Source organism: Leucoraja erinacea, chromosome 15, assembly GCF_028641065.1.
Source record: "Leucoraja erinacea ecotype New England chromosome 15, Leri_hhj_1, whole genome shotgun sequence".
NCBI lineage: Eukaryota > Metazoa > Chordata > Chondrichthyes > Rajiformes > Rajidae > Leucoraja > Leucoraja erinaceus.
The window spans coordinates 27,433,931-27,460,120 of NC_073391.1; the positions used below are offsets into that span (position 1 = coordinate 27,433,931).

General features: G+C 39.3%; 1 protein-coding gene across 1 annotated transcript in view; it reads right to left on the minus strand.

Moving 5' to 3' along the window:
* The window catches only part of pdcd4b (programmed cell death 4b), a 29,125-nt gene extending 6,375 nt beyond the window's left edge, over positions 1-22,750 (minus strand). The window contains exons 1-7 of the mRNA XM_055646960.1: positions 22,343-22,750; positions 14,215-14,511; positions 8,835-8,929; positions 5,444-5,557; positions 3,407-3,628; positions 988-1,085; positions 654-768 (exon numbers count right to left, since the gene is read on the minus strand). Coding sequence (XP_055502935.1) covers positions 654-768; positions 988-1,085; positions 3,407-3,628; positions 5,444-5,557; positions 8,835-8,929; positions 14,215-14,511; positions 22,343-22,388 — 987 coding nt within the window. The 5' untranslated portion in view covers positions 22,389-22,750. The remainder of the gene's footprint in view (positions 1-653; positions 769-987; positions 1,086-3,406; positions 3,629-5,443; positions 5,558-8,834; positions 8,930-14,214; positions 14,512-22,342) is intronic.
* Positions 22,751-26,190: the final 3,440 nt, after the last annotated feature.

A 26,190-nucleotide genomic window follows, 5' to 3' on the forward strand; every position in this document is an offset into this window, starting at 1 on the left:
GAGAGGTTGCGAGTTGAGAGAGTGATTTTTAAACTACTATAAATATTATACAAGGCCATAAAAACTAATAATACCTTTTGCGACGGGGTCTTTCAGCGATTTTCCGTTAATGATTTACTAGGCTGAACATTTTCGATTGGAACAGCCTAGTAAAAATCGCGTTAGAAACGAGCCCCCTCTAAACAGCGCCAAAATCGCGCACACGGGGTAGGGCAGATGCTCAGCCACGATTCAGGTAGGTTTTGTAACATACCTACTGGGTGTGTAGGTTGCAGGGAAAATTAGTGGGGAAATGAGATTGCTCTGAGCTGTAACAGACTCATCGCTTCTTTCTAGGGCAGAAGAAATATGGAAAAAATATGTACAGAACTTTTACGTAGTTGAGTCAGACAACTTTCCTTTTGATCATCAAATCCACTTTATACTTTTACAATATTTAGCTTCAAGACTGTAGTCAATGTCTTAAATGGCACAGAATGTCCTTTCTCTTTAAATCTTAAGAGGAACATTGACGAAGTACAACAATTGATTTACCGCAATCTATTTTAGACTGTGAAAATCTAATGCCAGTTTTGTACGTACAATTACACAAGCAATCATGCTTTCATTTGCATTACACTGCAGAACCTCTACAAAATAACTTTCCAATGTACCTCTTGGACAAGCTGTTCAACGGGCCTTTGTCCACCTCCCGTTCCCCATACATTGTCCAAACGCAGACCACCCCTCTTCATACTGAGCAGCACGGTTGCTCTACCTAAAGCAGCTCTATGGAAATGGGAAACAAAATGGTGTTAACCTCAATTAACGTTGGCCTCAATTAAAATAGATGACATTTAAAATCATCCAAATCTGAACAAGTGAAACTGTTATCAATGTTTTTCATTATAGATATTGAAAGTCAACTATTCATTTTCTTAATGCTATATGCATCTCTGTATCTAATAATGGACTAAGCGCACAATATGCGTGTCCTATAATACCTACCTGGCATTCTCGCAGTCCACCTTTCCTTTATAGCTTTCAATATAGGTTTTTGACAGGATTTCATCTGCCACAGCCCTTGCGATGAACTGACCTACCAGCTGGAAAAACAAACAAAACCACATTACTCATTCTATCATGCCTTTTCATTAAACTGGAAGACACAAATACTAGTTTTAAAAAGGTGTTTTTTGCTGCTTTCACTACAATGGAAAGAATAAGTACAGCAACAACAAAATTCAGAAAGTTCCTATGCTGTACCTTGCGTTAAAATCAGACCAACCTAAAGATAAACTTTTGAATGACGACTTTTTTTTGTATTAAATTGAAAAAGTAGAGATAAAATTGTATCACAAAACCTATTTGATATCACAAACCTTCATCCATCACAAAGTCCTTGATTAATTTCAATTGATTGTCTTTTGTGATGGTAACATTAAATGCAGGAATATTGAGAAATAGTCTTGCTTGTACCTGTGTCTTCTTTAACACCAAAAATATTTATAAATTAAAGAAAAATGAAACTGAGCCAAGAAGAAACTAATACAGATTGTAACGGTCAGTTTACAAGAATGGGGTGTGGTGCAGTTTAGGAAGGGAAATCCAAAGTTAGCCACTTTATTACACCTCCCCTTCCTACCATCCAATACAATGCAGATAAATTCTTCTGCAAAAAATATCATAGAATCAAAGTAACTACTCCTGAATTTCTGTCATCATCTTCATCACATATGGAAACTACAGAATTGCGAGAGCTTTTAATTCACTCTTGCTTGGCCTCCGACCATGTTTACCCAATCTGGCTTGAATTTAAGCCTGCAACAATACTCTGATCAGGTTAAATTTCATTAGTCTCTCTGCTTCAGGAACAGACAACCCTATAGACTTGTAGGATAGTACAAGTAGTTCTGCTATAACACACATCTCCATTATATATAACATAACTGATGGATATGGGAACACTATATCTATTGCTGAATTGGTTAAAATGTGATTTCCACAAAGAACTAGAGAACCACTTTACTTTGGAAATTGATAAGCAGGGGAAAAAAAGCTGTTGTGCAAAAAACAGTCTGGGGGTAACAACTGTTTCCATGTAACTTCCCCACAGTAGTCATAGATAGCGTGATACATTGTGGAAACAGGCCCTTCGGCCCAACTTGCCCCATACCGGCCAACAATTTCCCACTTACACTAGTCCCACATGCCTGCGCTTGGTCCATATCTCTCCAAACCTGTCCTATCCATGTACCTGTCTAACTGTTTCTTAAACGATGAGTTAGTCCCAGCCTCAACTACCTCCTCTGGCAGCTTGTTCCATACACTCATCACCCTTTGTGTGAAAAATTTACCCTTCAGATTCCTATTAAATTTGTTCCCCTTCACCTTGAACTTATGTCCTCTGGTACTCGATTCCCCTACTATGGGCAAAAGACTGTGCATCTACCCAAACTATTCCTCTCATGATTTTGTATACCTCTACAAGATCTCTCATCCACCTGTGCTCCATGGAATAGAGACCCTGCCTACTCAATCTCTCCCTATAGCTCACACCCTCTAATCCTGGCAACATCCTTGTAAATCTTTTCTGAACAGTTTCAAGCTTGACAATATCTTTCCTATAACATGGTGACCAGAACTGAACACAATGCTCTGAATGTGGTCTCACCAACATCTTATACAACTGCAACATGATCTCCCAACTTCTATACTCAATACTCACATGATTATAGCCAAAGTGCCAAAAGCCTTTTTCACCAGCTTATCTACCTGCAACTCAACCTTCACAGAACCATGCACCTGTACTCCTAGATCCCTCTGCTCTACAACACTATCCAGAGGCCTACCATTTACTGTGTAGGTCCTGCCCTTGATCGACATCCCAAAATGCAACACCTCACACTTCCGTATTAAATTCCATCAACCATCGCTCCGCCCACCTGGCCAATCGATCCAGATCCTACTGCAATCGTTCACAACCATATGAGCCTTACCCGTCAGGCCCCTTGCATTAAAATAACAGAACATCACAGTCTCTTCAGAAGATGGTCTGTCAGTTATTGACATTGACAAGCAATTACTTCTAAACACACTTGTGTGATGCTACTCTACTAAGTAATAATTTTAGTATTTTTAGCTTACAATAACAAAAGTAAAGTTCTAGCTATTAAGGAGACCTTTATTTTTGAACAATCCTGCGGGGAAAAAAAGTTATATACTGGTGCAACTATAAATATTCTGCAACTTATAGTGGAGGAATATTGTTTCAAAGAAGTTAGGAGCTTTAATTTGTTTTGTTCCCATCTAATGTTGACATGCCTCATGCTGGTGTCACGTACTTGCAAAGGAAAACATTCCATTCTCAATAATAAATGTAACACAAGATGCACAAACAAGTTTATGTGGTAGTTCATGCACTAACATGTGGTGCTCCAGGAGTGTCCAAGGCTAGTTCTGGCAACTCCTTCAGCAGCATATCAAACGATTTTTCCACATCATTTGTAGTGAGCACTTTCCCACACAAGTCAGACAGAAGTCTGGAGGTAAGCTCTCGGTGGCTGGCCTTCCCCTCTAAAGCCAACGATACCGCTAACACTGGCACTGTACATTTCATTTCTCCAAGATTCAAGTTCTTCAGCAGTTCCTATGCAAAGAAAAAGCAGTGCATTTTTTATTGGAAAACCAACTTGAGACAAAGCAAACTTTACATTATTGCAAAAGTGAACAAATAAATAATTTGGAGTAGTTTGGTAACAAAAATATCATAATATCTCAGTTGGGTGTCAGTCTCATGCCATTAGGGACAGTAGAGTTATTTTTTGCAGAACACCAGAGTTCTTCGGTCATTTAGCGTTATGATGCTATGCTCAGGAAGCTAATGATTGTTCTATATTCCTGACTCAACCAGAGCTAATGGAGAACTCTGGAAGAACCAGACTCAAAAATAGTTTTTTTCTTCATTTCTATAAATGAAACATTACTATGTACTAATTAATTATTTTATATGCTCACACTGACCTGCTGTAAATTTCAAATTCACTGGTTGAAAATTACTGAGGGGCTGAGCATATCTAACTATTGCATTTTATATTGTCTTTGATTTGTTGATACAATCGTGGAACTTACATATAGGAGTGTTTTCATACAAAAGTTGAAATCAAGCTACACTAGGAGATATTAGGCAGATGACATAGTCAAAAGAGGCTGTGTTAAGGAGCATACTAAGTATTTTTAGTAGCAGAAGTTCAGAAGGAATTAGAAATCCCAGGGTAGAAATAGCTGAGGAATCTTGGCTAACAGCAGAAAAAACAAAAATTCTCAATTTACAAGAGGTCAAAGTTAGAGAATGTAAAACATTGAGTGATGTAATAAAGATAGAGGAAATTGCAGGAAATAGAGGGGAGAATTTTATGGAGGGATACGAACGCCAGGCTGACAATTTTGAATCCAAGGGTTTGCCGAGCTTTAGAATACATGCAAGTTGACAAGAACTTGTTGGTGAAACCAAAATGTATAAAAATGGCCTTTATTAAAATCTGCCAATGTGCACTTTAACCACATGTGATCTTTTTTCTATTAGTAATCTCAAACTGTGGAGTGCAGAGGCAAATAAATAAATGATGGGTCTTTTCCCCCAAACATTATGGAGGGCACTGTAACTGAGAAATATCTATGATACATCAAATAAGTACAGTAAAGGTAAAAGCGATTGAAATAGTGAAATTCAAATGATAATTGACCTTAATATTCTGTTGAGTTCCCGCATCTCCTAATTAATGGAATGGTTGAAGTTTAATACCATAATGTTGGTCTGTACTATAGAATAATGCAAAGGGTTATGAGTCGCAAGAAATTGTACGTTTTTTATTTTCAAAGCGGCCAATTTGAGAAAACCATCAACTTTGAACAATTGAAAAGATATTAATCTCCCAGGTGATGCAACAGATGTGCACCATAAATGTCAAATAATCTAATCTTCTGTAAAAAATCCGTAGCTACCGAAGACTGCTATTGATTGGAAGCGTGGGTTGGGGTAGTGCTTATATGCTATATCTCTGAGACCAATGCCTTCAGTTCGTGAATATTGATATTTTTCAGATTTTCAAAACCATCCATGAATTAATTATTTAACATGTTCTATGAATGAATTTTACTTATTTAGAATATCAATTTAAAAAATGGTAAGACATAAACAAGCCAATATTATCAATTTAAACACTGCACACTTTTTTCAGTTTTTATAAATATGGACTGAAATAAATGTTTTATATCTGGAAGTATATGTTTATAAATTAAGCAGAACGTCAATCTCCTGTGCTCCCACCCTAAATAATTACCACACTATTTTTTTTTTGTTTAAAGGATCAAATATATTAATCCATTATTAATCACCTTAAAAAAAACCCACAAAGAATCTTAACAGTCACATACTTTAAATTAAATAAGTTTTAATACATACCATAACCTCATTAGTGTCACCATGTTCAAAGTATTCTTGTACAATTGGAGTCACCGTTTTCTGAAAAACGCCTTCATCTAAAGGCAGAACCACCGTTTCATATACACAGTTCTCCTGTTGGGATGCACAAAAACATTAAGATCTTATTTTGCTGTTATATTTTAAACTAAAACAAGTTTACTGAAGCAAAATGTTTTTATGCACAGCGTTGATGGTAGAGGGGACTCAGTGACCCGTTTATTAATGAAATAACATTAGTCAAAGAACAAAACAGATTGTTTTTAATTGGTGACTTTTTGAATGCTTGGATTGTCCTGATTTCTTGAAGGCAGTGATTTGTAGAAATCGTTTCCTCAAAAATGTATCATAAATGTCAAATGATTATCTGACATTTATGGTGCAAAAATGTATATGATGGTATGCAAGCCGTGATTTAAATCAATCCAACCATAGACTCAATCCTGGTTTGTACTGGGATTGGGATTGGGTCTTCCCCCCCCCCTAAAATTTCAGGGCACCATAATGTCTGGGATAAAACAATGTCATGTAAATGAAACTAGTCATGCCTAATATTTTATTGCATATCCTTTGCATGCTATGGATTGCTTGAAGTCTGCAATTCAAGGACATCACCAGTTGTTGGGTGTATTCTCTGGTGATGCTCTGCCAGGCCTGTATTGCAGCCATCTTTAGCTTATGCTTGTTTTGGGGGCTAGTCCCCTTCAGTTTTCTCTTCAGCATATAAAAGACGTGCTCAATAGGGCTCAGATCAGGCGATTGATTTGGCCACTCAAGAATTGACCATTTTTTAGGTTTGAAAAACTCCTTTGTTGCTTTAGCAGTATGTTTGGGATCATTGTCTTGCTGTAGAATGAACCGTCGGACAATGAGTTTTGAGGCATTTGTTTGAACCCGAGCAGATAGGATGCGTCTATACACTTCAGAAATCATTATGCTACTACCATCAGCAGTTGTATCATCAATGAAGATAAGTGAGCCAATGCCTTCAGCAGCTATACATGCCCAGGCCATAACATCCCACCACCGTGTTTCACAGATGAGGTGGTATGCTTTGGTTCTTGGGCAGTTCCTTTTCTCCTCCATACTTTGCTCTTGCCCTCACTCTGATATAAGTTCATCTTTATCTCATCTGTCCACAAGGCCTTTTTCCAGAACTGTGGTTGCTCCTTTAAGTACTTCTTGGCAAACTGTAACCTGCCCATCCTATTTTTGCAGTTAATCAGTGGTTTGCATCTTGCCGAGTTGCCTCTGAATTCCCGTTCATGAAGTCTTCTGCGGACAGTGGTCATTGACAAATCCACAACTGACTCCTGGAGAGTCTTTCTGATCTTTCGGACAGGCGTTTGGGGATTTTTCTTTATTATATAGAGAATATAGAGAATTCTTCTGTTGATTTTGGCCGATGTCTCAAACTCTTTTATTCATGTTTCTCAGTCTCATAATGGCTTCTGTGACTTTCATTGGCACAACTTTGGTCCTCATGTTAATAAATAGCAATAAAAGTTTCCAAAGGTGATGGAAAGACTGGAGGAAAGACTAGATGCTGAGAGCTCTCTTAAACCTGCATAAAGGAGGCAATTAAACACACCTGAGCATTTACAAACACCTGTGAAGCTATATGTTGCAAACATTATGGTGCCCTGAAATGGGGAGGGGGGGGACGGCCTATGTATAAACATAACTGTAATTTCTACATGGTGAAACCAAAATGTATAAAAATGGCCTTCATTGAAATTTGATAATGTGCACTTTATTCCACATGTGATTTTTTTTCTATTACAGATCTCAAATTGTGGAGTACAGAGGCAAATAAATAAATGATGTGTCTTTGTCTCAAACATTATGGTGGGCACTGTATTGCTCAGACTCAATGTATAGCTCAGTCTATGGGGCTGCAGTGACCCCTGTGCTGCCGAACACTTCTAACACATGGACTTCAGTAGTCACCTCAAACCACTGCAGAGCTTCCATCAACACCATCTTTCCAAAATCCTCCAAAGTTAACAGTAGGTCAAGCTGTTGGTGTTTTCACCCAGGTCAACATTACCAGCACGGTGGCTATAATTTTATTCAACCACTTTGATGGCTGGGGAATGGGAAGGATGGAGAGAGGATCACATCATCTGCAGCCCATCACAATTCTCAAAACAGACCTGTTTGTCATTCAACATGGAAAGAGCTTACCAGGGCAAACAAGTCAAGGATATCCTCAAAGCCTCCTAAGACAAAAGAATGAATTCCCTCACCAATGTGTAAGATTCCCTGGTTCATGAACATTCAAATTGAAAAGAGCACCCAGGATGCAGCCAAAAGCTTCAAATCCCTTCATCGGTATATAGAAGGAACTCAGCACACCCCTAACTCACTCAAGTTCGTGAGTCATATATTGATCTTTTGAGCCATCTCAGAGCACACGGAACTATAGTGAAAACAGGTCATCCTCAATCCTAAGGGAATAGCTAAGAAAGCAGATTCATACATGTTGAAACCCTTCAAATGTTTCACATGTGAATATTTGCTAAGCATGTGCCCTGCATTATAATGTGGAGTGAAGGAGGAGGGGGCGGAAGGGGGAGAATGGAGAGGGAGGGATAAACAAATCTCAATTAACACCTTCCTGTGGGTTTTGATTTCAAAGATTTTGTGAACAGAGTTCAAGAAATAGAAAATTCTCCTTTAACCCTGACCACAAGTCATCCCTCAACTAACACCCCCCTGAAAAAAAATACTTTGAGAAATGCAAGTCCCAGCCCTTTTGGAGGGTGTGCAGGGAGTGCAAGACTTTTGACACAGAAATTATGAGAACATCACAAAGCAATTCACTACATGCCAAAAAAAATCTGGGGTCTTTAAATCTGATAAATGCAAGTTGTTTCCTTCTTGCAAGTATCAGTCAGAAAATATACCTGAGGCATGGTGATCTACCACTTAACTATGGTGAACTGGTTGACACATAGCAGGGACTGCGTAGCTCAGTAATACTCGCATTTACTAAGTATTTAGAGCATTCAAAAGGACAGGATTACAACTAAACAATGCAATCACATTCAGTAATCAATGAGTTCAATATAAACCACTGTTTTGAATAGTCACCCATTAAGCATCATTTGGCCAGATTAAACATGAATGGCTGCAATGGGAAAAATACAAACAATAACACTTTGAGGCAGGAAGGTGTGTTCCTAAAGATCTACTTCAATCTGACCAATCACAGTATGTTCCATTCATTGGTATATAAAATTCATTATTTCCTTTATTCACCATTAGAAAATAGAAAAGGTTGTAAAACAATAGGAAGAACTATGATTTGTAGAATAGATTTTTTAACAATCAAAGAGGCTGAACAAAAGTTAATCTGATGCTCACTCACCTGATCCTCATCATAATTGGGATCTCGGACATCCACTTCTTCCACATCATACACTTCACCAGGTGTGCCCCAGACACCTTTACCTCCTGCTCCACCTACCAATAGAATTGTATGATTAAAAATGAGAAATAAACATACGTATCAATTTTGTAAAACCGTATCATGTTTATTCAAATATTCTGGGAAGAGAGACTCCGACTGGAAACAATCTAAAGATTATTTAAAAATAAGTCTAGTCCAAGAAACTACTGAGTGCTAACCAAAGTTACATTTTGTATCTAAAAATTCCTAGTAGTTAAGGGCCTGTCCCACTTACGTGACCTTTACAGGCGACTGCCTGTACACGTCATAGGTCGCCGAACTTTTCAACACGTTGAAAATTCAGCATCGACCAGAACGATGCTACGACTCTTTGGAGACCTCTCACGACCATAGGCTGTAGGTTTGAGAGGTCTCCTATGGTCGTGAGAGGTCATCCGCAACATGTCACCAGGGGTCGCCTGTATGGTCGTGAGAGGTCTCCAAGGGTTGCGTAAGTGGGACAGGCCCTTTACCAGCCAATCTGAACATACTATTCTAACCCAATATTCTTAATTCTACACAATTACAAATATTTAACTCAAATTTGTACCTATTTGTATTAAAAAAAAAACATACCAAGGCAATGTGCATCAAGTTATATATAGTACAAAGGTGTTTATGAAGGGCTTTCTGTTAACCTCAATTCACAAAAAACATGACTAACACGCTCCATCACACTACTCTCGTTAAATTACCTTTGATTGGTAATACTATGCCAAATTATTTTACCAGCTTACCTTCCTGATATTTTCTGGACACTTGTAGTAAGGGCAGTGGTGGTGGAGGAGAGGTCTAGCAGAGCGGTTGGATTGAGGCAGCAGGGAGCTTGGACAAGGATTGAGGCAGCAGGGAGCCTGGACGGAAAAGTCACATGGACTGAGTTCTGGCAGGCTGAACCTCACCGCATCAAGTTCCTGGTCCAGGCAGTGTATGATGTCCTGCCCAGCCCATCAAACCTCTTCATCTGGGGCAAAGCTGAATTTCCGGATTGCCCGCAATGCTCAGGCAAGGGGACGTTGGAACACATCCTGAGCTACTGCCCAAAGGCTCTTGGGCAGGGCCGGTACACCTGGCGTCACAACCAGGTTCGTAAACCCATTGCAGAAGCCATCAGCATGGGAATCAATAGCTGCAGATGAGCACCGCCCACCACCCAGATGTTCACCTTCGTGAAGGCCGGAGTGCAGCTGTCAAGAACCACAGCAGCCAGGAATCCGTCAGGAATCCTGGCGACTGCGCAGGACTGGCAGCTTTCTGTAGACCTGGTGAAACAGCTGAAGTTCCCACAGCACATTGCCACAACCACCCTGAGGCCAGACATCCCCCTGGTCTCAGAGGCGACCAAAAACATTGTCTTGTTGGAACTGACAGTACCATGGGGGGACCGACTGGAGGAGGCCCACAAGAGGAAGATGACCAAGTACGAAGAGCTGGTCATAGACTGCTATAAGCAGGGCTAGAAGGCAAGGTGTATGCCCATTGAGGTTGGCCGCAGAGGTTTTGCAGGGCAATCGTTCTACAAAGCCTTGAGTGCACTGGGCATCAACGGAGTGGCGAGGAGAAGAGCCATCAAGAACAGAGGCAGCGGAGAATGCCTCGAGATGGCTCTGGATCAGGAGAGAAGGTCCATGGGGAGGAGCGAATGCCACCTGAACACAAGTCGTGGTCTGATCAACCACGGCTGGGTCGCCTGGGTGAGGGTGGCTGATGTTGAAAGAACTGAAACAACCAATGACCTCAAGTTACATCACTAATGATGTATTCAGGAGCATCAATAGATGTATTTTTATCAAAGGATATAATGCATTCCAGAAATTGTTGCTAAACAAGTAGTGGATCTTGGCTTCACCTGTTCACACTTATATTTCACCTTCACAAACAGCAGCTAACTTATACTCATTTCAACTGAATGAAAATCAGATGCAAATCCAGTCACATAAACATAAGCAACATCAATGACTCTTTATACCTTTTTCTTCTTCACATGCCACTGCTCCCTCAACAATGCTTAGTGAACAGTCTGTGCAAGATCATTCCCACCCAAAATCCTGAACGAGCACATGTGATCCACAACATGTGATCCCTCAGCCCTCGGGCTCCTCCTCCTCCTTTTTCCTTTTTTCTCCCCGCCATCCCCCATCAGTCTGAAGAAGGGTTTCGGCCCGAAACGTTGCCTATTTCCTTCGCTCCATAGATGCTGCTACACCTGCTGTTTCTCCAGCTTTGCATACCTGTGATCCACAACAACCTAGTTCTGAATCGGTTTAAAATACATTAAGATATAGAAAATTGTTAAGCATTAAATTACAAACTCGAAAGGACTGACTGGCATGAAAAGCCGCATTCTACGGTTAAAACTAAGATATCAAGGTTTAGTCAGAGTAAAGAACTAATGCTTCACTGCAGCTACCCAGTGTACAAAATAAATACTTAAACATAAAACAATGGACATACAGAAGATCAAGGAGCATTTGTGGGTAAATAAATAGTTTTGGGTGTGAAGTCAGTGGTGCAGCACCTGGGTTCAATCCTGACCACGGATTATGTCTGTACGGAGTTTGTATGTTCTCCCTGTGACCGCATGGGTTTTCTCCGGTGCTCCGGTTTCCTCCCACTCCAAGGATGGACATGTTTGTAGTCAATTAGCTTTGGTAAAATTGTAAATCATCCTTAGTATGTACGATAGTGCTGGTCGACACAGACTCGGTGGACCGAAGGGCCAGTTATCACGCTGTATCTCTAAAGTCATCAACCAATGGCTTTAACACTGTTCCTCACGCTACAGATGCTGCATGACATGCTGAGTATTTACTGCGTTTTTTGCTGTTTTCCTGCCAAATTATAGTGTAGCCAAATTAGTTTAAAATAATTGTCTAAGGAAATGGCACCAAAATGAAAACGAGGTGCTGCAAATGACAAACACGGTATCTGTCAGGAGTTAAAAATGAACCTCATCTGGCTCTGCAACCACTTAAAATTGGATGGGCAAGCCACTAATCTTGCAGAAAGCCGGGTAAACTCACAGCTGTTGTACTAGTCAAGTTCTCCAGTTCTGAGAAGTAAGATTCTCTGTACTTCTGTACAAGGTGTTCTGGTGTTTCCAGATCCATTATGCAGCATAAAACGAATCCAATAAAATTCAATATGGCATTTCTGTGCTGGCTATTTACAAAACAAACTGTCCCCCAATGCTTTAAGGAAAAGTATTACAAAATGCCACAATTTCCTGTATATATAATCCATTCCATTTGACAACAATGACATCAGTTTTAGCCACCCATTTAATAGCAGACCAAGGAAAGCCAATGACCACATCATTTAATTAGCTGTAATTTGATCCAAAATAAGTTGGAATAAGGAACCAAAGTCATCTTAAAAATGTGCTGTAATTGGTTGTAGTATTGAATTTTTAAACTATGGTCACATCCAGGATCAGTTATTCCTTTGTCTACATATTAACCCACTCTTTTCCCATCTCAGCCTTTGCCAACTTTCATTCATTTTCGATTCCCCAGCGCTTTGATTTCAAAGTCCCTTTGCTTTTGTCATATTCTCCCTGCATACATGTTTGCAATTCTTGGTGTTTCCTACTAAAGGGTTTAAGTAGTACACTGCACAGTTAGATTAAAAACAGATCCTTGAAAGAAATTGGGACAGTTCCAAATTATTTAATCAATTAAGGATACCCTCGGCAATAGAAGTGTAATATTTAGAAATGGACGAAAATCTGTTGTGAAATTGATAATGAGAAGGGTAATACTAGGCTACAAGATGTTGTTGATCAGTTGGCAAGATGGAGAGAGCAATGGTAGGTAACATTTAATTCTTAAGGAATAATGCATGTAGGGAGAACTGAGAAGGCCATGACATACAATAAATTAAATCCATAGGGAATATTGAGGAATAAGGAAGCTTGTATATGTCCACGGATCCCTGAAGATGGCAGCACTGGTTAAAAAAAGATGATCAAGAACACACTTGAGATACTTGCCTTCATTAACCATGGCATAGAATAAGAGGAAAATTATAGTATGGCATTAATTAGGCTCCAACCTGTGTCTACATTGTGTCAAGTTCCAGTCACACCCCACAGGAAGTATAGGATTACACTGGAAAGGGTGCAAAGGAGATTGACCAGGATGTTGTCTAGGCTGGAACTTTTCAGTATTGATGAGAGCCTGCATTGGCAGTGTTTGTTTCCCTTGGGGTGGACCTGAGTTTTACAAAATTATGAGGGGCATAGGTAGCATAGATGGTGAGAAATACTTCCCTGTAGCAATGATTTTGAAAAATAAAATATGTAACAGTAAGAGGCTCAGAGCCAAGGAAGAACTGCACCAATCCCATTCATATCCCCAAGGGGTGGTTGGAAGCTGTGATTGTTCGCAGATTCTTACATCATTTAAGAAGTATCTAGATGAGTGTTTAAAAATTGCAGAGGTATTAGAGGCTAGGTACTATGTGCAAGTTCTCAAAAATGAAATTAGTACTTGACAGTCATCATGGGACACGGTGAGCAAAATGACTCATTTCTGTACAAGAATGACTGTTACATGATGTGCAAGATTTACAAAACCAAACAAAATCACATCTGTAAACACTATCCCATTAATCAGAGAAAATCTCCAAGAATGAAGCTGGATTTTAAGTTAAATGTATCAACACAGATTTAAAGATGCCAATACTAATCTAAACATTAGAGAAACAAACCTTGCTCCACAATCAGCACACCATTACTTTAGTTTAGTAAAATGGTAAATACCAAAAGAATAGAATACAACATTACAGAGTTTATATTGTCAGTAAACAAGACATTTACCAAATGTTCAGATGTCATCCAGCTATTGAGAAGATATTTTGCTCTCAACATGTTCTAAACACACCTCATCAAGACAATAAGGTAAAGTTCTCTTTCAAAAAGCTGACAGTAATGACATTTCCAAGATCGTGATTTTTCAAAAAAGCTGGCTCACACAAATTATTCAATGTGATGTTAGTCTTAAATAGTAAGTTAAAACAGTGAGAAGTGAAGACATGCAAAACTAAGGTAACAGAATTCTGGTTACCAATGAAGTGCATTGAATAAATAACAAATGGTGAGTGCGGACTGCAAGATATCATGGTATCAAAAGACACCATTAGATTTAATTGCCTGTTAAGATCCTATAAATTATTGTTCCCAAGTAGCATGTTGCAAGACTTTACCTGTTTTTCCTACATGTTCCTCTTCAAAATGTTTTCTATAGAAAGTACATCCATGAAAGTTAATCAGTTCCAAAGTAAATCCTCAAATACTTGCCTTTCTTAGGCAGTCCTCTTCCTTTCCCCATCCGTGATTTCCTGTCCAACATTTTTCCCTTTGGGCTATTGGGAATAACATTTCGGCTACTCTCCCCATTATCACTGAGAGAATCTCCTCGCCCAGAATCCCGAGACGAGTTCTTCCTCAAACGTCTCTTGGCTTTGGCTTTGAGCCGAGCTTCATGAATGGACGTCTCTCGTGATATCCAGTTCCCATTGATTTCATTTGGCAGTATAATGGCTTCAGTTTGATCTTCATCTCCAGACAACATGTTACTAGTACTGTTGTCAAGTTCTGAAAGAGCAAGTTGAGCCATTAAGTCAACAATGGTATTCACAATTACCCGTAGTAAAAGTACAATATAGAGTGTACTTTTCAAGGTGGAAACAAGCAACAGAAAAACAAATAACAGCAGTAGCAGCTGACAATTTCACCTGCAACATCTGTGCCACCAGTGGTGAATCCCAACATGGAAAAATAATACACCCTACTTTTACTGGCCGCAATTGCAGATCACCTGAAACCAAGATCATAAATTCAGAGCTATTGTCTACAAAGCATACAAGCTGGTCACCTTCAGTCAGTCTAAAGAAATTATAAAGCACCTGAAAGGGAAAAATGTACCCAAAAAACAACGTGCAGACAGCTTAACCTGCACAATATTACTTGTCCTGAATTTTTTTTACCAATGTCTGTGAATATGCATTATCTACAAATAGTACTTAGAACGATACTAAGTACTAGATTATAGCTTTAGCTATATAGATCTTGACTCATTCATTTCTCCACTTCAAGTGAGAATATGCACCAATGTTTTATAAACTTTGCTACCCTACATCTTGCTGGATATCCCACACGTGAGAAAGTTTATAACTTACCTCCAACTAGTGTGCTCACCTTCCACTTCCCTAAAGAACCATGTGACACGTTCCAAAATCAAAGACATTTCTTGTTGATACATACCTTTCCTTAAAGGTGAATGGTTAGGCAGACTAATACTGAAGGTAAGTACAGTAATCTATCATATGCCCTCGGTATCCCAATGGTGCAATCTTTTATACACTTGCAATATTTAATTTTTTTAATTAACATGTTGAAAAATTTTCGGCGACAGTGGCAACAATTTTTGCTGTCGTAGGTGCTGTTGTAGGTTGTCGTTAGGTGTCATTGGTGAATTCCATTAAAACTAGTCCCTCGCAGTCGCCTAAAGAGTCGCCAAAGTGGGACAGGCCCTTTACTATGCTCAACGCTTCTGACTTTTCTCTCATTCTTTTTATATTCAACTAAGCATTCCTTACTTCATCTTTTTGCATGCCTACTCTTAAAAAGAAACATCACACAATCTATCCATTCAATCACTGCAGAAAACCTAAAAGTAAAACTCATCTCTGTCATTCCTTCTTCCAGCATCAGATCTATTAACTTGGGGTCCACTTCAATCTTGGTAGCATTCCAAAGTGTCTTCAACCTTTTACTTAATTTTCTCCAAAACACATCAGCCAAATGCAAGGCAGAAATATTACCTCATTTTTTCATCTAGAACTTGGTGCCAATGGATAATTTGTCATACATATATGTTCATCTAATCCACACACATTACAGTTAAACCAGCAGCATGAATACATTTAATGATGACATTGCTACTAGTTCCATGTTGCACCTTTCAAAAAGCAAATTATCCCCAGAACCAGATGAGCCTACATGTAATCTGCTAATCATTTCAGTTTAAAACTGATAAATACTATATTTCTGGTATTAATAGGACAAACTGATATAAATAGGATAGAAAAATATAGGCCACTACAACACTTTATCAAGTGTTAAGCAACACTTCATCAAGAAAACTTAAAAATATTAAGTCAGCATAATTTGTTTTAATAATTTTAAGAAATGGTGGTGTACATATTTGCTTTGAGTAATGGATATAGAAGAAGCAAATGGTGAAAAATTAAGGAACAAATGCAATGACAAGAAAGATAGCTTGAAAATAAGAGACACAATAAACAATAAAAGTTCTTGAAGCCAGATGTACCATAGAGAAAAGCAAATTGCTCCATTCTACTTCTAATTCAAAGCAGTAAGATCAAGTGAATTGCATTTGAGAAAGATACATGCACACATTAGCACAATTTTGCTCCTATTCAAAACAAAACAATTTATATACACTAAAACGACTGGCTGGAATCTTAAATTTTCATGAATATATTTATGGTGAACTTGATCCTGGAATTAGCTCCATTGCCAATCACCAAGGCATTGGAACAACAAATAATTTGAATGGCTATGCAAACTAAAACTCTGCAATTAACTTTTTATATGAAAAAGACAACAGTGAGAGTCCTTGATTGAATGCTGTTAACAGCTGAACAATGAATCACAAATCATGATGGTCACAGTAAGCCCATTTTTGTTAATGAACGTCAGTGTTAAACACCATGCAAATTGATTTCAATTAAACTCCATATCATGAACTTACCTGAAATCTCAATTACAGAATGTATCCCTGGGAAGAGGGAGGTTTGGACAATTGGAAAGATGGAAGGAATGGGAGAGAGGACATGGATAGCTGGTCTCAGCAGGAGAAAGTGAAACAAAAATGCTGTGCTATTTTTCCAACTAGATGGCTAAAGGTGATATTACTCAGTATGTTAACCAATGATCCATGTCAACATACAAGAAGAGTGGAACTACCGCAGACCCCGCATCTTCTGAGATTGGTCTTCAACTACAGGCAGTTCTGCTATGATGCAATAGGTGTGCTCCTCAGAAACCTTGCATTATAGAAAATCCTGTTATAAAAACAATTGCGTCAATGGGAAAAAAGGGGATTAGGGCCAAGAGGGTTTCAGATTCACAGTCACAACGTTTTTATGCAAGATTTTCAAATATAAATGCCTTTTTAATATTACAAGTTTATTTTTGCTATTGTATCCAAAAAATATTAAAGAATGTATGATACATCACAACATAGGGTATCACTGCAAAAGTGTCAATAGAAGTGATTGCTTGTCAATATCAATAGTTAACTGCAGTGAAAGAGATCAACTGCGTTCCAGATACAATGACGTCTGATTGTTGCGGGGAGGTTACATTGAAAGATTCTTTTCCTCAAGACTATGTTTTATCCAAGAGAGCTTTTTTGTCTTCTTATAACTTCCAAAGTAACTTTTAAGTGGTAACTTTATGATCAAAATTGCATTATAAGTTATTTAATAACTTAACAATATTACTTTTGAAATTTTTAAGTAGAAAAATAGGTTGGCTTGGAAAAAATTCAAGAGAAAAATAGATCTTTCTTTACAACCTCCCTGCAATAATTCAGCCTGTATAATACAAGTAGTATTCCCCAATTCATCAATCACATATTCAATCCATATTATGGAAACATGCATTATAGCAGAATTACCTGTATTGAGAGAAAGATGAACTACTTTTGAAAAATTTTAATTTGGAACTTTTTAGATTTGGATTTGGATTTAGATCAACCCAAATTACTCTAAAAATAATTTGGTAATATTTAGAATCATACCATAAAAATACCTATTCCCCAACAAACTGTTAACTAAAATGCAATTCCTCAAAGTTAATTTAGTTAAAACCACGGGTTTTTCAAAACAAAGTCCTTGAATCTATTCATTACAATTTATGGGGAAATTGTAATATTTGCCAATTAGGAATCAAGCTGGGTTATTTGGACAATTCGGGATAGTTATAAAAATACAAAATAATTCATGTACAGTGCCTCCATAATGTTTGGGACAAATATCCATTGTTTATTTATTTGCCACTGTACTCCACAATTTGAGATTTGTAATAGAGAGAAGAAAAAAATCACATGTGGTTGAAGTGCACATTGTCAGATTTTAATAAAGGGCATTTTTATACTTGATTTCACCATGTAGAAATTATAGTAGAGTTTATACCCCCCCCCCCCCCCCCCCCCCCCCCCCCCCCCCCCATTTTAGCGCACCATAATGTTTGGGACACAGCAATGTCATGTAAATGAAAGTAGTCATGTTTAGTATTTTGTTACATATCCTTTGCATGCAATGACTGCTTGAAGTCTGCGATTCAAGGACATCACCAGTTGCTGGGTGTCTTCTCCGGTGATGCTCTGCCAGGCCTGTATTGCAGCCATCTTTAGCTTATGCTTGTTTTGGGGGCAAATTCCCTTCAGTTTTCTCTTCAGCATATAAAAGGCATGCTCAATTGGGTTCAGTTCAGGTGATTGACTTGGCCACTGAAGAATTTATCATTTTTTAACTTTGAAAAACTCCTTTGATGCTTTAGCACTATGTTTTGGGATCATTGTCTTGCTGTAGAATGAACCACCGGCCAATGAGTTTTGAGGCATTTGTTTGAACTTGAGCAGATAGGATGTGTATACACTTCAGAATTCATTATGCTACTACCATCAGCAGTTGTATCTTCAATGAAGATAAGTGAGCCAATGCCTTCAGCAGCCATACATGCCCAGGCCATAACATCCGGCACCACCGTGTTTCACTGATGAGGTGGTATGCTTTGGATCTTGGGCAGTTCCTTCTCTCCTCCATACTTTGCTCTTGCCATCACCCTGATATAAGGTAATCTTCGCCTCACCTGTCCACAAGAACCTTTTCCAGAACTGTGGTTGCTCTTTTAAGTACTTATTGGTAAAGTGTAATCTGGCCATCCTATTTTTGTGGCTAACTAGTAGTTTGCATCTTGCAGTGTAGCCTCTGTATTTCTGTTCATGGGTCTTCGACAAATCGACACCTGACTCCTGCAGAATGTTTCTGATAGGTGTTTGGGGATTTTTCTTTATTATAGAGATTCTTCTGTCATCAGCTGTGGAGGTTTTCCTTGGCCAGCTAGTCCCTTTGCTATTAGTAAGTTCACCAGTGCTCTCTTTCTTCTTAATGATGTTCCAAACAGTTCATTTCAGTAAGCCTAAAGTTTGGCTGATGTCTCGAACAGTTTTATTCTTGATATGGCTTCTTTGACTTTCATTGGCGCATCTTTGGTCCTCATGTTGATAAACAGCAATAAATGTTTCCAAAGGTGATGGAAAGACTGGGTGTTGAGAGCTCTCTTATACCTGCAGTAAGGAGGCATTTAAACACCCCTGAGCAATTACAAACACGTGTGAGGCCTTGTGTCCCGAACATTATGGTGTCCTGAAGTGGGGGGGACTATGTATAAACACAGCTGTAATTTCTACATGGTGAAACCAAAATGTGCAAAAAATACCCTTAATAAAATCTGACAATGTGCACTTTAACCACATGTGCTTTTTTTCTATTACAAATCTTAAATTGTGGAGTACAGAGGCAAACAAATAAATGATGGGTCTTTGTCCCAAACCTTATGGAGGCCACTGTATAACAACCAATATAGAACAACAACCAAAAATGTGTAAATTGTTGAAAAGAATTGGTAAAATTTTGATCTGAACATCAACATCATTAGATTCTCAACCAAAGACCATTGAAAATACCCACGAGGGGGGACAGGAATCAACCAATCCAAAACAATTATATAAACAAAGAATTTGCCTTAGTTGTTCCATGATAGTTTAAAACAAGAGAAAACATTTAACCCTAATTTGAATTAGGGTTCTTGTTAATTAATAACTTTTCAAGTGTTGACATGCCACAGGCTAAGAGCTTTTGTGAAATTATTACGTCAATTACGAGAGATCTGACCAACAACTGGGAGATGACATGGCTTGATTCGACAGCTATTACAAGAAATTCACTGCCTATCTTTTAAAATAAAGGTCCTGTAATATAAATGATCATGATTTTGACTGGGTGAATCATGAATTATAATGCTGATTGGCAAAAACATACCATAAAAACATACAAAAACATAGAAAACTTAAAGGGGGGGGGGGGGGGGGGGGGGGTTTGAGGAGAAATTATATAAGGGAAACATTAACTGAAGTATGAGAAACCTATACCTTACATACTACAAAAATACAAGTTTTAACAACACATCAACTCACAAAACAAAATACTCAAGGTTTCCTAAAGAATAAACTAAAGAAAGGGTGCGTCAGAACTTTGGACTAAGGCCATCCCTTTGGCACCACAGATGCTGTTTGACTGCCGAGCTCTGCCAGTTGTTTACTTATTGCAACCAAAAGCTGTCGGTGAAGGCAGGAGTTCAAGAGGAATGTAGATTTCACGGAAAGATACAGCACAATGCTGACAGGAACAAGGTCACAAAGATTTAAATAAAGGGGGCGAGACGTTTAACGAGGTCTTAATGAACCAACACAACAATGACGACTAATGAGATCTGTGTAGTGTTATGCAAGCACTTAAATTTATGCATTATGAAAGTTGAGAGGTTGTCCAGAAAAACATTGAAAGACTTACTGTGTAATAAGGAACTGCAGATGCTGGTTTAAACTTACAAACAACTTACTTTTGAATGTGCTAAAATGAGAGATGATCTTATAGAAATATATAAGACTATTAAGGGATTGGACACGCTAGAGGCAAGAAACATATTTCCGATGCTGGGGGAGTCCAGAACCAGGGGCCACAGTTTAAGAATAAGGGGTAGGCCATTTAGAACGGAAATTAGGAAAAACCTTTTCACTTGGAGAGTTGTGAATCTGTTGAATTCTCTTGTCTCAGAAGGCAGTGGAGGCCCATTCTCTGGATGCTTTCAAGAGAGAGTTAGATTGTGGATGATCAACCATGATCAGTGAATGTCGGTGCTGGCTCGAAGGCCCGAATGGCCTACTCCTACAACTATTGTCTGGCTACTGTTAAGATTACTGATAGTGACACATCCTGAAGGAAAACAAGACCCTTTCTGCACAAAGTGCATGGCAATCAGACTGAAAATGTACAGAAAGTGGCAAAGGAAAATTACCCCAAAACAAGAATCAAATGACAGATTTACTGCTTTGGTCTGTCTCGCATTTTAAAAATGGCTGTATTATCAAACCTCAATACCAGTTAGTCTTCACTTTTTCTTCAGTAACATCACTATCATATTTACTGAAAAACAAGAATTGCAGGTACACATCATGGATAGCCACCCACACCCAAACTGCATCAAAAATGTTACAAGCTAAGCATTTAAATTTACTTCTAATTACATTTTTACTTAACAGATTTACAGTTTAGTTGAATAATCCTACTGATGCAAATGGCAGCCTGCGTTAGATGGGTTCTGAAGCATAATTCCAAGATTTAATCTGACAAATCGTACCACGTACCGAGACATGATGCACTCTTGAAAGCAAGTCACAAGGGATGGTAAATTATGCTTCAGTTTACCTGTTTCCATAACTCAAGCATGTATAATACCTGCGAGCCGATCCAAAAAAAATCTCATGGCCTGAAAAGCTATCTCAAGCATCACAAAATTAAACAGAGATCTGATTTATTCATAACTGTCTGCATGAAACTGCTACTGCATTCATTTAATTAACAATCAAACACAAAAACAATTATTTGTTAACATGTTACTGGCAGAAGTATTACAAAGCAACAGGATATAAATATAAATAAATATTTACAACCCCAAAGGCAGTAAATAAAACCCAAAATACCAAGATTGCCTGGAGAGAATAATTAAGGTTGCTTTATTTTAAACTAATTTAAAAGGCAATGATTGATCGTGGTAAGGAGCCCCTAGCTTTGTCACAGATTTAAATGATTCCCATTAGTTTAACTAAAAACAAAAGGAGGCGACAAGAAACCTAACAACAGACAAAATAAAGAGATAAAGCCCAGAATGTTTAGAATAAAAAGCCTTTATTATAATGTGACCAAAGTAGTTGTTGGGGAAGGAAGTCAAATTAACCCAGTGGCTCGACCACAGCACGTGGTGTCTGCAACGTGCTGCCTTTAAAAGTTATTTAACTTTAAAGTATTTACTTTTGAAGGCAGCAACATGTGAAAACAATGTTTTTTTTTTATTTTAAACGTCCTTTTTTAATGATCGAAATATGCAAATAGAAAGTGGAATGCAAAATAAAGATTTAAATCCTAAACCAGTTTACCTTGCACGTACTGAACAAAATTTTGCATGTATACATGTTTGTACTAAGGGTCCTGCAGATACCACTGAGTCTGTCATCGTTGGCACATTCTCTCTCTCACACACACACACACAGTACCTGCTGCTGGAGGATTGCTGAATTTCGGCTCTGCCTCTGTTGCCATATTTGCAAAGAAATCGGGATCGGTTCGAAGGGCTGTTTATGTTGCCGGGGGTGGGGGTAATTCGCTGCTCCCTCTCACCCCACTTTCCCTTTCCCCTTCCCCTCCAACCCAGCGCCTGCAGCGCCTCGAACTTAAATGAAAACAAATCCGTTCCTCTCAGACCCAGTCTCTGGGAGCAGAAGGCTTCGGGGATTCGGCACAGATGTATGATTACGATGGGAGAGTGTTAAGGGTGCAGGTTGCCGTGGTTTGTTGCTGTCGAGAGCTATGATTTCATTGACAACGAGCTACTGCTGCCTACGACCCCCCTCTCAACGCTTGGCTTCCAGTCGCTTCTGTTTGTTTTCCTCCCGCGACCTCGCCTCACGTGGGTAGCAACAACGTCGTCCATTCGTCGCCAAGCCGCCGACACGTCCAATCGCCGGAGCGCTTGCACCGATGTTGGTGCTTCGCTGCCGCGACCAATCAAAAATGACGTATCTTCCCCCCCTTCCCTCACCCACGGGGAGGCAGCAGCCTGAGGGGCTGAATGGCCGCAGCCAGCTCGCTCGACTATGAGCCACGTGAAGGCCCTAAGGCAGGGGTTCCCAACCCTTTTTCGACCCATGGCAACTTTAATAGTACATAACAATGTTATTTCACTTATTTATGTACCAAATATGATGAACAGATACCAGTATACCAGAAGCAAACACAGTCAGTCAATGAGAAAATGTTTTTACAAATATGTCCAAATCCAGAATCAACAGTAAATTTACCCCAGGTTGGGAACCCTGGCCCTAAGGCATAGGAGCATAATTAGGCCTTTCAGCCGTAGAGTCACACAGCGTGGAAACGAACCCTTCAGTCCAACTCATCCATGCCAACCATGTTGTCCCATCTACACCAGTCCGACCTGCCTGCATTTGACCCATATCCCTCTAAAATTCAACAGGGAAACGCTTAAATAGAAAGCAGGACTTGTATTTCATATCCCTTTCAGAATGCCCCAAAATGAATTGCGTTTGAATATTTATCTGTTATAATGCAAATAATATGCAGTAAGGTTGGGCTCCCATATGCACCAATGACCGGATATTTTTTTTAATTGTTTTGGTTGAGGAAATACTGTCCAGGACATGGAATATGAAATGCCTGAGGTAAAACAATGATAAAAGTGGAGAAATTGAATAACTCTATGATATTAATGCACTGCAATGATGGATTCAATTGTCTCTTTCTTTAGAGCATAATTCTTTAATATACTTGGATTATATAAAACTGGCATTTGTTGTTTTAAAATTGTGAAATATTGATATAATTACCATTTTGAGGCTGTATTTCCAGGTTTAATGGGACTCAGAAAATGGGATCAAGCACCATTCTTCATTGGAACATATCTTGTGAAATGTCATTCTTCAAACTAATTAGATTGGTCATACATATGGGTTTCAACAAATGCTTGTACTAATTTACTTACATGTAGAACATGGCAATTCTGCTGTTGAGATGACATTTGAGGATTTGTTGATTAAAAGTGTGGGAAGGTCTTGGTCCCAAACACTGAGGAACATTTATCCTTCCAGGTTAGGTTGAAGAGACTAGGGGTAACAGCTGAAGTCCTGAAATTCAAACCCTATTCACTTCCACTATGTCGTGTTCGTGTTTTAATGGAATTATCATCTTTGGAGACAATGACGAATGTATTCTCAAATACAGGTCCCATGTGAGGTTGGAAAAAATAGAAACTTCAAATATAATCATAGTTTCACTTTAACCCACTTACACTCGGATTCCCTGGGCTTATGCAACCCAAACCAAGAAGGGCTGGAAGTGCCTGGTAAATGCGTTTACAGTGCTGATGGTAGGCTAAGAGGAATGGAGTACTCCCCAACTCCTAATTCTCTGGTTTGCTTGCATCCCTGTGATCTACTGAGCCATATATTCCAATCCCATCTCTGCTGTGCTGCATCCTAAAGGGCCTGTCCCACGAGCATGCGACTCCATGCGGCAAGCGCGACCTAAAGGGCCGGTCCCACCAGCATGCACCTGCATGCGGCAAGCGCAACCTAACGTGGTCGCTTGAGCGGTACGGCTTCGCGGGGCCGGTCCCACTTTGATTGCTGGAGCCGTATGGAGTTGTGCGGAGCTGGTCCTGACATCGCGCGGGGCTCCGAAAAACTGACCATGTTTAAAAATTCCGCAAGGCATCGGCCTGCCGGTCCGCAGCCGCCTCGACGCCGTACGCACCATCGAACGGGCGTGCGCAGCCGCCTCGACGCCGTGTCACTCACTCGACCTCCGCTCGGCTCCCGCTTCTGGTTTGGTCGTGCTTGCCGCATGCAGGCGCATGCTGGTGGGACCGGCCCTTTAGGTCGCGCTTGCCGCATACAGGTCGCATGCTCATGGGACAGGCTCTTCACGATCTCTGTAGTGTCCAAATGGCCTCCAGCTTCCCGCGAACCCAGTCTTCAGTTGCCTTGTAAATATAAGGATCTTTCTTTATCAACAAATAAACAACTTCTTGACCACTGATTGTTTAGTTTAGTCAACTATTGTCATGTGCACCGAGGTACAGTGAAAAGTTTTTTTTGTTGCATGCTATCCAGTCAGCGAAATTACTATACATAATTACAATTGAGGCGTTCACCGTGTGCAGATACAGCATAAAGGTTATAACGTTTAGTGGAAGATAAAATCCAGTAAAGTGTTAATAAAGACAGTTTGAAGGTCTCCAATGAGGTAGATGGAAGGTCATAACAGCTCTCTAGTTGGTGGGAGGATCATCCAGTTGCCTGATAACAGCTGGGAAGAAACTGTCCCAACCTGTCATTTTCTTTTTTCAAGTTACCTGCCTTCATGGTGTTTATCTTTAGTTTTTTTAGGAGTTTCACCTACTGGGTGTGCATATTTTTGTGCAGGTTTCTGTTGGCTCTCTCTTATTAGAGAGATCCATGTGGTCTTCAGCAAAGATCTTATAGCAAGCAAGATAGATCACCTTCTAAATGCAATGGGCTGATGTGCAGTACGCAACAGAGCGGAACGTGGGTCTTGTTTTCATCCATTCCAGTAACCCGACCCGACCCGACCCGAGCCGATCCGACTCGCAGTGTAATCAGCGTTGCGGGGAAACAGTTTGTGCTAATAAATTATAATTCTGAAAATGAGGAGAAGATTTTACCCAAATAACTTTTATTTTTACGAGGATGTTTCCGTAACCGGCTTCCGTCTCCGCACTAGTAACCTATGGGACCTTTAGTGCAGAGACGGAAGCCGGTTATGGAAATGGGGCCAAAAATTACCCATGAATCTGCCCATGACCGTACTACGTCTTTTTCGTCAAGAGATCTATCTTGCTTTGCTGTAGGATCTTTGGACTTCAGTGTCAAGTTAGTTTGTATTTTTACCCAGTCAACAACGAATTCTCATTTAGCATAAAACCTGAAAGGCAGCAAAGACAACCACTCAATTGGATTCAATTTAAATCCAAGGTTCAACGAGAAAGTGCTCTGCTGATGAAAGTCTGTTTCAAAACCATGCCAAAGTAGGTTCTGCAAAATATTGGGGATGTATGAAACTTTAAGAGCAATATGTACCATGTGCTATGACTTAATTTGTAGGATATTACAGTTAATTGGCTGTTGTTAGTGATCAATAAAGGGTGTTTGGCTGGAAGGTCAATAATGTTTTACTTGTCTTTCTAAACAGTAAAGTAGAGAAGAACCTACAGACACTTCAGTTCCCATATTGGTTCTATGAAGAGGTGCTACATGAGTTAAAAGTGCTGGTGAATTGTATTAAAAAACTCTGATGATAGGTCAAT